We start from the raw sequence: 16223 nt of genomic DNA on the forward strand, positions 1-16223 counted from the left end.
TCACATACCTCTGGAGACTGCGGGGTGTTGTTGCTGACTCCATTCTTCAGTGCTACAAGAGGACAACCAACAGAGCCAGTGCCCTGGCTTCTACTAGTCTCTCCAGGCCACCTACGTGCCTTGGCTCCCGGCCTATTCAAAGTCAGCAAAGCCAGAGGAGTCTTGTGTGCTGCAGCTCTGGGCCCCTCCCTGTTACAGGACTCCGTGATGTCACCGGGCCCCTGGGATAAGTCCGGTAATCTCCCACCCCAACATCCTTAACTTAATCCCATCTGCAAAACCCCTTCTGCGGTTCACGGGTCTGGGGATTAGGCTGTGGTCATCTCTGGGGACCATTGTTTGGCTGACCACAGAAGCAGGACCCTGCCCTCACCCTGGTTTCAGTTGGCGCCAACAGTTCTCAAGTGGCTTTGGCAAAGTGACTGACCCCGTGTGCCCAGCTCGCTGGCCTGAGAAATGGGAAACATGGTTACCACCTGCCTCATTAGATCAAATGGGATCATAGGCCACAGCCAGAACTGAGATTCACTCAGGGCTAGCGTGTGTTCACACCGGGCAGGAGATGGTTCAGCCCCAATGTGTGCAGCTGAGACCTCCAGGAAGGCAGTTAAGATCCCTGGGCATCATCTTCACGACAAGACTGCAGCTGGTCTCGTGGGGGCAGCCAAGACAAAGACCACAGTCTGGGGGTGCAGTTCTGGGGCAGGGCACTTGGTTGGCATGTGCAAGGCTTCGGGTTCCATCTCCATGGAGCACATAGGGAGAAGAGGTGGAATCCACAATCTAAACCACAAGGCTGCCACAGCCTGAGGAAAGCACCGTGGACCTGGCCAGAGAGGTGACTCGGCAGCTCTTGGCCTTAGTGGACCCTTGGCTGGGACCACCTTGGATGGTCCTGCCTTTGGATGAAAAGTGGATGGATGCGGCCTGCCTGTCTTCTTTCCAATGTGCTAAGACCCCGATGAACCTTGAACTCAGAGCCTCATCACACAGCCCCGAGTCACCTGAGGTCTAGAAAACGGAACACCCCATACCAGCCCGAGCCCTAGTGTGTCCTGGGCATCTGAGAGTGCCCATCTGTGTCCACACTGCCCTGACTCACTGCATCTCCGCCATCCTAGGCTCCCTTCTCCTCCTGGGACATGATGTGTTCACTCCTCCCTCAGGACCTTTGCACAGTCTGCGCTCGCTGCCCAGAACGCTGTGCTTACCGACAGCCACATGGCTGTGACTGGAGCTTCTCTGTCACTAGCCTGTCCACTGCTGCTCTAAAGCAGCTCCTCCCAGCCAGTCACCTCTCATAATCCAACTTTACTTTCCTCGTCGACCTTTCTTGTGCATTTGTTTATTCGCTCCCTTGACTCCATGGAAGCAGGGTCTTCGCTCGGTGCCTGCTAAACCCCGCGGGGTCAGGCACGGTGTGACTGCTCAGAAAGCTGTCTGTGGAGTGAGAGGAGAATTTGTGGATGAGTGACAGTGGCAGTTCTCTGAGGGACACTCAGGAGCCAAGGTGGTTTGGGCTGTCTCCTGGAGTCAGTGTGGTCGGCGGCCCCAGGTGCCCGGGTCTTGGCACTAACCACAGCCTCCTGTCCTTGCAGACTTCCAGCATTTGCAAGGCGGCCGTGCACGCAGGGGTCATCAGCGACGAGAGCGGTGGCTATGCAGATGTGATGCCCGTGGACAAAAAGAAGAGCTACGTGGGCTCGCTCAGGAATGGGGTGCGGTCAGAGAGGTAGGGCTGGCCCCCCGGGCCCAGCAGCTCCTTACCTTTAAAGCTGGTTTGGTCTTTGTTGCCACAGTGTTCAGTTCGAGTCTGGGATTCTCTCTCTGTCTCCCTCTGTCTCTGTCTGTCTGTCTGTCTGTCTGTCTGTCTCTGTCTCTCTGTCTCTCTGTCTCTCTCTCTCTGGTTTTTCAAGACAGGGTTTCTCTGTGTAGTTTTGGTGCCTGTCCTGGAACTCGATCTGTAGACCAGGCTGGCCTCAAATTCACAGAGATCCGCCTGCCTTTGCGCTACCTCTTCCTGGAGAGTCTCTTTTGATCCTTTTGTTTTCCAAGAAGTTTTCTTTTCCTGATTCTGATGCATGCTTTGTGAAAAGTGTAGAAATCTTAGATATGTCCAAAGCAAAACATCCATCTGCTGTCCATCACCTGGGGAAACTGCTGTACATTTTTTTTTTTTTTTTTTTTTGGTGTATAGACTTCTAGCTTTTCCTCATGTGTGCATTGTATGGGCATATGTGTCTGTGTGTATATGTGCACATATGTGCATGCGTATGTAGGTGTGTGAGTGTGTGAGTGTGTGTGCGTATTTATTCCAAGAGACATGGGGGACCCAGGTCTAGTTTCCCGACAGTTCTGAAAGCTGCATACAAATGCAGAGCCCTGCGGACTGTCCCTCTCTCCAGCACTGTCTGCAGCCCAAACCTGCCTGTGCTTTGGGTGACTCTCACCTCAGCCTGGGGGCTGGCCTGTCACCTCAGCCTGGGGACTGGCCTGTCACCTCAGCCTGGGGGCTGGCCTGTCCCCTCAGCCTGGGGGCTGGCCTGTCTCCTCAGCCTGGGGGCTGGCCTGTCACCTCAGCCTGGGGGCTGTCCTGTCACCTCAGCCTGGGGGCTGTCCTGTCACCTCAGCCTGGGGGCTGTCCTGTCACCTCAGCCTGGGGGCCGGCCTGTCACCTCAGCCTGGGGGCCGGCCTGTCACCTCAGCCTGGGGGCCGGCCTGTCTCCTCAGCCTGGGGGCCGGCCTGTCCCCTCAGCCTGGGGGCCGGCCTGTCCCCTCAGCCTGAGGGCCGGCCTGTCCCTCAGCCTGGGGCCGGCCTGTCTCCTCAGCCTGGGGGCCGGCCTGTCCCCTCAGCCTGGGGGCCGGCCTGTCTCCTCAGCCTGGGGGCCGGCCTGTCACCTCAGCCTGGGGGCCGGCCTGTCACCTCAGCCTGGGGGCCGGCCTGTCACCTCAGCCTGGGGGCCGGTCTGTCTCCTCAGCCTGGGGGCCGGCCTGTCTCCTCAGCCTGGGGGCCGGCCTGTCACCTCAGCCTGGGGGCTGGCCTGTCACCTCAGCCTGGGGGCTGGTCTGTCTCCTCAGCCTGGGGGCTGGCCTGTCTCCTCAGCCTGGGGGCCGGCCTGTCACCTCAGCCTGGGGGCCGGCCTGTCACCTCAGCCTGGGGGCCGGCCTGTCACCTCAGCCTGGGGGCTGGTCTTGCTAAGTTTTTTATCTTTGTGAAGTGAGTTTGACAGGACCAAGTAATTGTGCCGCCCAGTCCTCCCTGAAGACACATCTCTGTTTGCCAGCCTCCCCCACCTCACAGGATTGATGATAAGAGTCATTGACGGGGAGGGCCTGGTGGTGACAGGCAGGAAGTAAGGGCCATGCTGACAGTGCTGGGTTTTCTCTTATGCACTCACTGGCCTGACTTCCTGCCTCTGCTGTGCCTGTTGGCTGCAGTATGGGGCAGTGTTAGGTGCACGTGGCTCTGGGCACTTTACCACTGAGGTCTAGGGCCATTTCCACTTTGAGGCTTGAGAGCACTAACTTCAGAGAAGCCCCCCTCCCCTCCAGCCTTGGCCTATAAGGTGGGAGGGATTGTCAAAAGACCGCCCTGGCGCAGATAGAGTTGAGGACCTGGCTCACATTAGTACGTTCTGGCTGCTGTGACCTTTCTTTCTCACGATTCTGGAGGCCACAGAGGTGTGAGCACGCTCCTTGTCTTGTGAGGCCATGGACAGTTAGTTGCTTCTTGTGTTTTCACGTGTCCCAGGTCTGTGTCTCTCCCAGGCTGTGGGAGGGGCCTTGTGAATCCTGTAACTCTCAGGAGCTTCCTGAGCCTTGTGAGGCTCCTCCTTGCCTCCAGGAGAGAAAGTTCTGATTGGGAAACAAAGGCTACAGCAGAGTGGTCCCTAGTAAGTGGAGGATGGGGTCCAACAGCCCTGGCGACTCCAGTCTGTTCTAAACCTGAGGCACTGGATCTTTTCACAGGGCCAGATGTCTCTAGTTCAGGAAACACCCATGTGAATTGGCTCTCAGAGGGGGCACAGAGCCCTTACACATACTCCCTCCTCCTCCTCCTCCTGACACAAGTGGGCTTTTTTTTTTCCCCCTTTCAAGACTAAGTTTTTCTGTGTAGCTCTGGCTGTCCTGGAACTCACTTTGTAGCCCAGGCTGGCCTCAGACTCACAGAGATCTGTCTGCCTCTGCCTCCTGAGTGCTGGGAGGCATGGGCCACCACCACCCAGCTACCAGTGGGCTCTATAATCCCTACTCACCCATGTGGTTTCCTCCACATGGGAAGCCCTCACATTCCCAGCCACTGGATCCAGCAAGGGGCATGAAGCTGGACCTCTGTCCTGTGGTGCAGGCCTGGACTCCTGGTGGGGAGAGACAGAAGTGAGCCCCAGGGGCAGAGCAGGTCTGCTGTGGAGGAATGGGAAGCCTGGGCCCTCCTTGGCAGTGAGGCTCCAGCAGAGACACTTTCTTTGAGTGTGGCAGTGTCCTGGCCTCCTCTTGTGTCTGAAGGGCCTCAGCCACCCTTGACGCACGAAGTGACGTGGCTGGGGACTCTCTATAACCAGACTAGTGAGCTGCAGGAACCAGTGTCAGAGCCAGAGGGTGGGTCAGTTCCCAGTGGCTGCTGAGAACTTGGAGGGGTCACAGATGGTCCCGATGGTCGTTAAGGCATAGGACATTCTATGGCCAGTGTTTTCCAAGTAGCATTTTATTGCTAATTAAAATAACTGTATTTATTTTTACGTTGGTGTGTGTGTGTGTGTGTGTGTGTGTGTGTGTGTGTGTGTGTGTGTGTTCACCCACGTGTGCCACAGCAGCATGTGGAGGCTGGGGGTCACTTGCAAGAGTCAGTTCTCTCCTCTGCCACGTGAGTCCCAGGGATGGAGTTCTCGTCAGGCTTGGCAGCAAGTGCCTTCATCTACTGGGCCATCCCCCTAGCTGGTTATTTTGTTTATGTGAGATGGGGTCTCAGGTAAACCAGGCTGGCCTCCAGCTGACCGTGTAGCTGAGGATGACCTTGAAATTCTAATCTTCCTGCCCCTACTTCCCAAGTCCTGGGATTATCTAGGCCTATGCCACCACCACGCCTAGCTTGGCAACTGGCATTTTAAATCCTGAGTGGCGTGGGCTGCTGCTCACACTGGCTGGTGTGGCCGTTTGGATTTCACAATGGTTTCTTGGAGAAGGAGGGTTTCCTGGAAGTTGTGAAAGGTGGGTGTGTAGAAGTGAGACTCTCCAGGACAGCCTGTTCTCTCTCAGACTTGGGGCCTAGATTGGCTAAGCCACATCCTCAGAGAGAGCAGGCGCCCAGATAGAGGCCTGTCAGCCAGGGCTCTTCTTAGACTGTGGCGACAGAAGCATTCCCAGTCACTTGTGAACAGTAAGCCTTCGGCAGAGGGTGTGTTCAGGTGGGTTTTTACCTGGCTGTGGGATTGTTCAGTACGAGCAACTCTGGGCACTGACCTGGGGGCTGAGGACAGGCATGCATGATAGAGATAAAAATCTCTATCCTAAGGGCCAGCAGACATACACACTGAGCCATACAGGACTAGTAGCCACAGCAAAAAATAAAGACGAGAGACGGTCGCTTGTATTTGATTTTAAGATCAGTGCTTATCATGTCTCTTGGGAGCGAGGACTGAGGCAAAACTGGATTTTCAAGTGTGGAAACAGACTCAGACCAAGGGATACAAATGGGGGTGGAGTCTGGGTCTGCCTCGTTTGTTTTGTTATTTTCCCCTGAGGCAGGACTTCACTATGTAGCCCAGGCTAGCCTTGAGCTCGTGGTCCTCTTGCTTCAGCCTCCCAAGTGTACACTCTGGCAGTCTCCATCAGTACAGAAGTGGGACTTGGCAAAGCAGGCCTGGGCACATGTATCTGCCCAGGGAGAGAGCTGCACGTATGCATGGCCGAGAGCCAGCCACGGCTTCCTCCCTTCCCTTCCCTATTATACTGGGATCGAACCCAGGGTCTCCCCATGCTAGGCCGGCACTCTTATTACTGACCCACATCTCCAACCCGTCTTTTTGCATTTTATTTTGAGACAGGGTCTCACTAAGTTTCACAGGCCGAGTTTGATCATGCTGTGTAGCCCAGATAGGGTTTGAGACAAAGGTTGTCCGGCCGCAGCCTCCCGAGGAGCTGGGAACACAGGCCTGTACTAGCAGGCCCAGCTTCAGTGGCTCTTCACACCCCCTCCTTTCCGTGGCCAGAGCCATGGACCCCTCTGCGTCCCAGGATTCCATGACTCCCCGAGGCCGGGCGCTAACCCATAGAGGTACAGACGGTGCTGCTCCAGAACCAGCTGTTCCCTCCCTCCCTCCCGGCTCTGCTGGAAGGTTCCAGATGGCAAGAGCTCTTCCTGGTGGAAGGAAGCTCTGCTGGGCTGCCCTGCCTGCCCCGAGGAAGGCCTGACTCCCAGTGCCTCTGCAGAGCCCCAGACCAGCTGTGCCCCGGCCTTCAAGAGAGCCTCCCTGCCCCCTCCTGCCTCCTCTTTTCTCCTTCAGAGGAGCCAAGAGGTTTTTTTAAGAGGTAGTAAAAATAGTGGGGTGTGTGTGTGTGTGTGTGTGTGTATGTGTGTGTGGTGTGTGTGTGTGTGTGTGTATGTGTGTTTGGTGTGTGTGTATGTGTGTGTATGTGTGTGTGTATGTATGTGGTGTGTGGTGTGTGTGTGTGGTGTGTGTGGTGTGTGTGTGTGTATGTGTGTGTGTATGTGTGTGGTGTGTGGTGTGTGTGTGTGTGTATGTGTGTGGTGTGTGTGTGTGTGTAGTGTGTGTGTGTGTATGTGTGTGTGTGTGTGGTGTGTGGGTGTGGTGTGTGTGTATGTGTGTGTGTGGTGTGTGTGTGTGGTGTGTGTGTGTGGTGTGGTGTGGTGTGTGTGTGTGTGTGTGTGTGTGTGGTCAAAGGATAAATGTGAGAAGTCAGTTCCCTCCTTCCATCTTGTTCAGCCAGGGTCTCACTTGTTTCTGCTGAGTAGCATACTCCAGACTAGCTGGCCTGTGAGCTTCCAGAGAATTCCTGTCTCTACCTTCCATCTAACTGTTGGAGTGCTGGGGTTATAGATGAGTTCCAGCACCTTGGCTTCTTACTCGGGTTCCAGGGATCAAGCTCAGGTCTTCAGGCTCATGTGGCAAGCTCTTTTACCTGCTGACTCCTCCTGGGCTCTGGTAGTGAAAATCACTTTTTATGTTTTAGACAGGGTCTCACTGTGTAGCCCTGACTGGCCTAGAACTCTCTGTGTAGACCGAGCTGACCTCATATTCAGAAATCCGCCTGTCTCTCCTGCCTCCGGAATGCTAGAATTAAAGGGGGTGTGCCACCATGAGGGGGGGACCACACTGGCAGCATGGCTGAGCACGCTGTGGGTATGCTTCACCATCCTGCCTTCTGGGTGGCACAGGGCACTCACGTTGCGGACAGACAGCTGTTTGTTTACCAGGCTGGCCTCATTGTTTACCAGGATGGCCTCATATCAAGCTGTTTCCTTCCTTGTTCTTATCGCACTAAGCGGTGAGGAACATCTTTGTGCAATCCCACACACTCCCAGCAGGTCCCTCAGGTAGCTTCCTTATAGAGAACAACCACAGCCACCTTCTTCCTGTCTGCACCCGCCTCCTGTGGAGCCCTTCCCACCAATGGCTTCCTGCTGTGTGGGGACCAAAACCCACCTGTTGGTGCCTAGACAGGCCTGCTCTACCTGCCACCTCACACCACACTTCCCCCTCGTGGTCTTTTCTGTTTCTGGAACATACGGAGGCCATTTCTACCCCAGGCCCTTTGCACTTGCTGTCTTCCGAGCCTTCTCAACTCCCGGTGTGCCTGTGGCTGACCATTCCTGGCATTCAGATCTGAAGACACGTGTCGCCTCCCCGGGAGACATCCTCCTCCCTCTTGACATTGCCCTCCCCAGGTCCGGCCTGTCTGCTTCTTTCCTCAGTCATCACTCTGTGGAATTTCCTTGAATGTGTTTGTCTGGTGTAGGCTCCTCGAGGGCCAGAATCCATCTGCTTTGTTCCCACCCACAACATACCGAACCCAGAGCCCAGCATGTCCTAGTCCGCAGTAAACAGTAGTTGAATGATAGACAAACTGTTGAGTCTAGCAAGTCATTTGGAACTAGCTGAGAGGTTTCTGATGGCTTTTATCAAATTCTTTATTTTGATTTTTTTTTTTTTTTTTTTTTGAGACAGGGTTTCTTTGTGTAGCCCTGGCTGTCCTGGAATTCGCTCTGTAGACCAGGCTGGCCTTGAACTCTCAGAGATCTACTTGCCTCTGCCTCCCGAGTGCTGGAATTAAAGGTGTGTGCCACCACTGCCTGGCTATATTTAATTTTTATGAAAGCCAATTATCCCAAGGACTGAAGAGATGGCTAGGGAGGTAAAATGTGCAAGCATGAAGATCTGGTTCAGATCCCCAGCACCCACATCAAGCTGGGCGTGGTGGTGCATGTTGTAAAGAAGGTGGAGGCAGATGTAGTCTGGAGGCTTGCTAAACACCTTGCCTTGCCAAAAGGGCTAACTCCAGCTTCAGGGAAAGACCCTGTATCAAAAAGTAAGGTGGAGACAGGTGTGGTGGAGCACCCCTTTAATCCTAGTGCTCGGGAGGCAGAGGCAGGCAAATCCCTGAGTTTGAGGCCAACCTGGTCTACAGAGTTCCAGGACAGCCAGGACTACACAGAGAAACCATGTTCTGCAAAAAAAAAAAAAAAAAAAAAAAAAAAAAAAAAAAGGAAGGTGGAGAACAATTGAGGAAGACACCTGATGTCAACTTCTGGTTCCTGCTCACCCCTGAACACCCCCTCCCCCAATTACATAGAAACAACCTGGAAGTCTATACTGTCTCCAGACATGTGGGGGAGGTCACAAGTTGACCCATAAAGAGCATCTAGGGGTCGAGTAAGAAAGGCAGGGCTGGAGGAAGAGTACTTTATGACCCATCACACCCTACACACCTTCCCCAGACACACGCAAAGGCTGGAGAGCAACTGGCCTGCTCAGTGAGTGTCCTGACTTCAGGAAGAGAATGGAGGGACCAGCATTCACATGGACCCCCTGCTGGGCTCCCTGCTGCAAGGTGGCCAGACTACTCTGAAGTGCCCCCATAATTCCAGGCAAGATGTCAGGTACTCCAGCCTGGAGCCTCCAGTCTGGTTGGCAGCCTTCAGGCTCTCTCGCCAGCATTGTGCGTGCCAGCACCCAGCATCCTACTAGAAGCCTTTCCAACTCCCTTGTTCTTTCCCCCACGTGGCTTGTCCACGTGTGGGGCAGGCAGGGAGCACGTGGCAGTGGGTGGTTCTCCCAGCTACTACTCAGTGGACAGAGTCCCGGGAGCTCTTCAGCCTGAAACCCAAGGAGCAGGAGGCACTTTTCAGAAACCAGCCCAGCTGCTGGGTAAGCCTGGCTCTGGGCAGCGGCCCGTCTCCCTCTGCTTGGCCTTGGCAACCTCTGGGAGCAGCCCACCGGGTCCTGGTCTCACACCTTTGTGCAGCACCATGTCACGGAGCATGCCTAGCGGATACGCTTTTCCAGGGTTCAACCCTGGGGTAGCCAAGAGCATGAGGCTGCCACGGGGAAGGCAGACAAACAAGCAGGAATTCCAAGCAGCTGTTCCCGCAGGACTGGAGCTCCCTGGGCCGCCCAGGGCCTGGCCAGCTGTCAGCTCTAGGGGTTTGGTCCTGTCTGGGATCTCCTGCTCCCAGCAGAGACCCTGCAGGAAATGGCATTGATAAATCATGGCTGGGTTGTTCAGGTCATGCTTGGGCATTTCCATAGTCTGCAGTGTGCACACTGAAACTGTGAATGGGAAGCCCTCCCTCACTGAGAACGGAACCTCAGAGGTTAACTGGCCACCCCGCACGCCTCCTCCAGGAGGTATCAATTAGTGCAATGTTTATGAGAAACATTTTGGCGGCTATCAGGATCTCAGATGCACCCATGCTTTGATTATTATTGTCATTATCATTATTGTTATTATTTGTGGTGCTGAGGATGTAACCCAGAGCCTTGCACGTTTTAAGTAAGCACTTTGCCACGTTGCTGTGACCCCAGTACTCGCGCTGTCTTTACCCTTTGGAGACAGAATCTTGCTCTGTAGCCCATGCTAGCCTGGAACTTATGATCCTTCTACCCTAGTTCTAGGTTTTAGGCATGCACCACCACATTCGGCTCACATCTGTACTTTGATCCAGCATTTCCATTCCCAGGGCCTTCAGGACTCACAAGTGGGTGCCTGAAAACTCTAGACAATGAAATGATTAGAAAGAACTCAGTCTGCATCTGTAGAGTCCCAGATAAATATAATCTAAACCTATCAGAATACTCTGCAGCTGAGAAAACAGTGCAGGAACATTCTAGCAAAATATGGTGGCCCATGCTTGTAAGCCGAGTACACAGGGGCCTGAGGTAGGAGGATTGCCACAAGTTTGTGACCCACCCGGGCTACATAGCCAGAACCCATCTCCAAAAACAAATAAAAATAAAATTCCGAATTATGTTATTAAGTGAAGAAAGCAAGATTCAGCTCACTGTGTGTGTGTGTGTGTGTGTGTGTGTGTGTGTGTGTGTGTGTGTGTGTGTGGTTGGTATGTGATCACACCCATGAGATGTCTGTGCAGAAGGTAGTAGGTGGGGTATGGCAACCTAAGCAGCAGAGGCCTTAGGAGAGCAGGGCTCACTGTGGAGTAGCGAGGCTGCAAAGGAAGGGTTTCCTGCCTTCACAGTGGATAACTGTGTACAGGGTTTCCCACAGGGTTTCCCACGAAACAGCTAGGACTCTGCTTTTTCCATTAAATAGTTGTGTGTGTGTGTGTGTGTGTGTGTGTGTGTGTGTGTGTGTGTGTGTGTGTGTGTATACATGGAGTCCAGAGGGTCACACTCAGGGATCACACTCAGGCCAGCAGGCTTGGGAGCCAGGACTTTTGCTCTGTGTGTGTGTGTGTATGTGTGTGTGTGTGTGTGTGTGTGTGTGTGTGTGTGTGTGTGTATGGAGTCCAGAGGGTCTCAGGGATCACACTCAGGCCAGCAGGCTTGGGAGCCAGGACTTCTGCCCACTGAGTCACCTCACTGGCCTTTATTTTCCACTTTAATTTTGGTGTAAAAAGAGGGCTCCTGGCTGAAAATTGACAGGCATAATTGTGAAGTGGGGCCAGCCTCCCACCATGCATAAAGACGGACTCAAATGGATGGAAGATGGAAAACATAAAAAGCTCTTAGAAGAAGGTAAGCTCAAACTTGTATGAGCATGAGCTAGGTATTGCTTTCTTAAATACAACACCAAAAGTATAATTGTGAAAAATTGATGAATGGGGTAATTTTTAAAATTTATTTTTATTTTATGTGCATTGGTGTTTTGCCTTTATGTATGTCTGTGTGAGAGTGTCCAGTCTCCTAAAACTGGAGTTATAGGCAACCACGAGCTGCTATACATGCGCTGGGAATTGAACCTGGGTCCTCTGGAAGAGCAATCAGTGCTCTTAACTGCTGAGCCATCTCTCCAGCTCCGAATTGGGTAATTTTAAATTTTTGTATTTTAAAAGACACCACTGGGGGTTGGGGATTTAGCTCAGTGGTAGAGTGCTTGCCTAGCAAGCACAAGGCCCTGGGTTTGGTCCTCAGCTCTGGGAAAAAAAAAAAAAAAAAAAAGACACCACTGCCAGGTGGTGGTGGTGCACACCTTTAATCCCAGCACTCTGGAGGCAGAGACCAGCGGACCTCTGAATTGTAAACTATCCTGGTCTACAGAGAAAGTTCCAAGGCAGCCAGGGCTATCCTGACACAGAGAAACCCTGTCTCAGAAAACAAACAAAAAATCCTAGCTGCTGCCAAAGAGAGTGGCCTCACAGGAGTGCTCTGTGACTGGACCCTAGACCTGTGAGAACATATACTTTCCCTCAAGGGAGGGAAGGAGAGGTAGGGTTAGGATTAGGAAGCTGGGGATGGAGGGAGGCAGGAAGGCTGGCTACAGAATGAGAGAACGATTGTGCAAATTATATATGTACTAAAGGATCTCACACCACAAGTGTGCATGTTTATGTGTGTGAGCATGTGTATAAACCCTTACAACTCAGCACTGAGATAACCCAGTGGAGGACTGGAAGACGAGGCGCTACAACTCTGTGGCAAAGCTCTCGCCTAACGTGCACAAAGGCCTCAGGTTCCATCCCCGCCACCACGTTAAAAAGAATTGCCAGCGCTTGGAGATCCATCTGCCTAGCCATGTTCTAGGGACGGCTGCTGAGCCATGGAGAGCCAGGCAACGGTCCCCGGAACACCCGTAAGATGGCCATAAGACCACAGCGGATGTCGGTGGGGTTGCAGAGCCTCCAGAATACTCAGTGCATTGTGGATGGGCATGGACACAATGTGGCCACTTGAGAAGAAGCTGGTTTTGAAGTTTTTGAAGGTGGATGTAGTTGAACAGCAATCTACCTTCCAAGCATATGACTCTGCGGGTAGGAAGCATTTGTCATCCAGAACAGGCAGACCCACAGAGGCAGAGGTGCACACAGAAGGAGGGGCGGCTGGGAGGATCTTTGGGAAGGTTTATTCATCTCATGTGTATCGTTCATCTCATGTGCATACAGACCACAGCCCTGGTAGAGAGGTCAGAGAACACGGTTGAATTTCATAGTACGTTGTAGTCCCGTAAAGCTGTTTTAAAAATCTGGTTGAAGCTGGCAGCGGTGGCACACGCCCTTAATCCTAGTACTTGGGAGGCAGAGTCAGGTGGATCTCTGTGAGTTCTAGGCCAGCCTGGTCTACAGAACGAGATCCAGAACAGGCACCAAAACTACACAGAGAAACCCTGTCTTGAACAACAAAACAAAACAAAACAAAATCTGGTTGAGGGCCAGAGTTGTAGTTCAATGGCAGAGTGCTTGCCTAGCATGCACAAAGCCCTGGTGGGTTCAATCTCAAGCATTGCATAAACTGGGTGTGGTAGTACTGGGGAGGTGGAGGCAGCAGGATCAAGAGTTTAGGGTTATCCTCATCTATATAATAAGTTTGATATCAATCTAGGCCGCATAAGACCCTGTCTCAAAAAAAAAAAAAACAAAACAAAACAAAAAAAAAACCAAGAAATTCTAAAGAACTTGACTCCCACTAGAAGAGCTTGGTTTTGAATAACTGTACAGCTCTGGTTGGTCTCCGGATTCCCTGCTGTCTCTGCGTCTCACCTGCGTGTACAGACAGTTACGGTAGCCCTGCCTTGGAAAGGATAGTGGACCCAGGACAGCGGATTCGGGTAGCATCTGGTGTGTGTTCTCCTCGTGCCATCCTTTAAATCATCTGTCAACCAGATGTCTGAGATAGATGTCAGCAAAGCCCGTGTGTGGGGTGGGTGGGTGGGTGGGCTCAGATCCAGGGCCCGGGGCCCAGAAACCCTTGAGTCAGAATGTGACTTTGAAGCCTCATCCTGAACTCACACTGTAGCTTCCTGTTAGTGTGAGTAGGCTGGCCCAGCTGGGTGTGACTTCTGTGGGCTCTGTCCTCACCACACGGGCCCTGCCAGCCATTCCCCTGCCCACGGCTCTTGTAACCTCCTTCTCTCTCTTCTCTTGCAGCCTGAGCGCGCCTCAGAATGGAAATGCCTTCCGGATCTTCGCTGTCAAGCAGTGAATGTGGAGACCTGGGGAGAAGGGGGCGTCATCTACTGGGCTTGGGGTCCTGCTTTTTTATCTGTACTTTGTCCTTTGGGGGTGGGGGGTTACAGAGAGTCAGGACTCTTTCTTTCAGTGCCATTGGATGCCCTGTCCCTTTGTGGCCTTTGGAGAGGGTACCACAGCATCATCAGCTCGTGAGCAGCATGCCATGGAGTCTTGGATGGACAACCAGTGCCCAGCCTGGCGAGGCTGCGGTCCCCAACTGGTCACTCATGTCCTTTCAGGAGCTGCTCACTGAGGCACTCCTCGCCACGTTTGCTTCGGTGGGTGGAGGGGGAGGTGTTCAAACCCTTGAGGATACAGGTTTGAGGTGTGTCATGAATGGGACTCTTGTCTGGGTAGAGATGGCAGCCCTCAAGTCACAGTGCGTCCTACCAACAGAGAAATAGGTTCTATGTTTGCTGGTCAGACAGATAGGCTGCAAGGAGAGACCTGGGGCGAGACTTGGGCTCTGCCCTGGTGGTGTCCTTGCTTCTGTCCCCAACCCTCTTGGCAGTCACGTGCTTATGTGTCCAGCAGAGCTGGTCTATTTAAAGTTGGCAGCACTCCAGAGATCTATCTTGTCTTTGTCCTCGTCCGTGTGGCCTGTTTTCACATGACCTTTGGTCCCATGGAGGACCGATGCATCAGGAGCCTTCCCCCCATTCCGCGACCCTGTGGCTTCTACCCCACCCCCGGGCTGGCCTAAGTGTCCTCCTCTGGGGCTTGGCTTTGCACAAGGCTCCGGGTCTTCGACGTCTGCTCACTCCTTAGATGTCTGTCTCACTGCTGCTGTTTGAGTGATAATGTCACATTCCCCCTAGTTTGGGTGACCTAGTTTTGAGCTGTGGGAGGAATGGATTCCTGGCACATTCCTCATGGAGGTTAATGGAGTGGCTTGTGGTTGTAAAACCGCCCTTGACACACCAGCCACCAGGGAGAGGGGCCGGGACACACAGGAAGGACTCCTGTTCCTATTGGTGCGCTCAGCTCTTGCCAGCATCCCCAGGGTTCCAAGACTGTGGTGAGCCCTGGCTTCCATCACTTAGGAGCCTGACCCAAACCCACTGTAAAATGAAACATGCTTTTGTAAACAGCTTACTCTCAAGAAGGTGAAACCCCACCCCAGCCTTGGAGATGTTGCAGATTGCCCGTGAGGGCTGGCTTCAAGTGGGGTTTCATGATCCAGCCAACTATTTCCTCGGCAAAAAAAAAAAAAAAAAAGCAGAAAATAAACCAGAAACACCGCCCCCAAGGCATGGGCTGGGGAGTTGGCTTGGTGGCTCATGGCTCTGTGTTTTCCAGAAGACCTGAGTTCAGTTCCCACCACTCACGGGCTGTTCACATCCACCTGTACCTCCAGGTGATCTATGGTCTCCACAGGTACCACACCCATACACATGAATAAAAGTACAAGCAGTTCTTTAACAAAAACCCCGAGGGAGTCTGAACAAAGCCCTCCCCCCAGGAAGCCATGCGGACCTAGTTGGGTTAAATGTTTGTTTATTTCTTTGACACAGAGTTGCATCATGTAGCCCAGGCTGGCCTCCTAAGTGCAGAGATAGCTTTCCCCAAATCCATCCCTTCTGGGGAGTTCATAAAAAGCACACGACCTTGAGCCAGCCCCAGCTAGCCTTCGCTGGGCTTTCTCCACCTCACATGTGTGAGTGTGGTGTCTTTGCAGGCCTAGACTCTTCCAGATGTCAGAGCCGACATCTGCTCAGCCTGTGAAGGGAGGCTCCTGGTCGCTATCTAACATCTGGGAACTTCCAGATTCCAGGAGTGCGGTGGGACTCTGGCTTCACCCAGCCTGCAGGGCAAGGTTGAGATGGTAAGGAAAAGTCGCTTCCCTCCTGGGTTTCTAGAATGAGTAACCAATCCCATCTCCAGGGGAACTTGCTGTGTGGGTGTGCACTGGGGTCCTGCGTGCTCGCCAGCGCTTCCACTGGGCACAGGGGCCTCGCCCATCTTCAACAATAGTTTGAAACTGGAAGCCCTTTTCTTCAAGGAAAAAAAAAAAGGAAACAAAGCTCTGAATGACAAGACCTTGATGTCAGAGCACTTCTGACCCGTGTGTCCATCAGCTCTCCCAAGTTTAAAGTGACCACACCCATGCCAGCTGCACCCCCCCCCCATTCTGTCCTGTGATGGTTTCCATTTGCTCCCAAGTTGTGCCCGGTCTACTCAGAGGAGTGTGCTGACTCTCCATAATCTGTAGGCTCTCTTGGCCCGCAGTTTACTGTGTGCTTTTTTCTATGAAAAATGATATATTTTACGACTTCCTACGTACAAAAGTTTATTGTAAGTTTTTGTGCTTCGCATGAATAGGGCCACACTGGTTGTTGCTATGGATTCAATAAAACTGATTTGATTTCTAACACACGTCTGTAATGCATCTTTTCCGGACACATCATTTGTGAACTCATTTGTTTTGTCTCCACAAACCCCAAGCAGCCGGTGAGGCCCAGGTGGCATTGTGGGGGACCTCAGAGACATTCTTGGGAAGTGTGGTCAAGAGACTCGTGACTTAACAAAATGTAGGTTCTGGCATACAAGGAAAGGATGGGAGTCGAGAGGCTGTGTTTCC

General features: G+C 52.9%; 1 protein-coding gene across 1 annotated transcript in view; it reads left to right on the forward strand.

Annotated features, from left to right (window-relative positions):
- Nucleotides 1-16014, forward strand: part of Crispld2 (cysteine rich secretory protein LCCL domain containing 2) — a 56892-nt gene extending 40878 nt beyond the window's left edge. Inside the window, exons 14-15 of the mRNA XM_028880787.2 lie at nucleotides 1599-1732; nucleotides 13559-16014. Of these exons, the coding sequence (XP_028736620.1) occupies nucleotides 1599-1732; nucleotides 13559-13613 (189 nt within the window). The 3' untranslated portion in view covers nucleotides 13614-16014. The remainder of the gene's footprint in view (nucleotides 1-1598; nucleotides 1733-13558) is intronic.
- Nucleotides 16015-16223: the final 209 nt, after the last annotated feature.

Source organism: Peromyscus leucopus, chromosome 5, assembly GCF_004664715.2.
Source record: "Peromyscus leucopus breed LL Stock chromosome 5, UCI_PerLeu_2.1, whole genome shotgun sequence".
Classification (NCBI taxonomy): Eukaryota; Metazoa; Chordata; class Mammalia; order Rodentia; family Cricetidae; genus Peromyscus; species Peromyscus leucopus.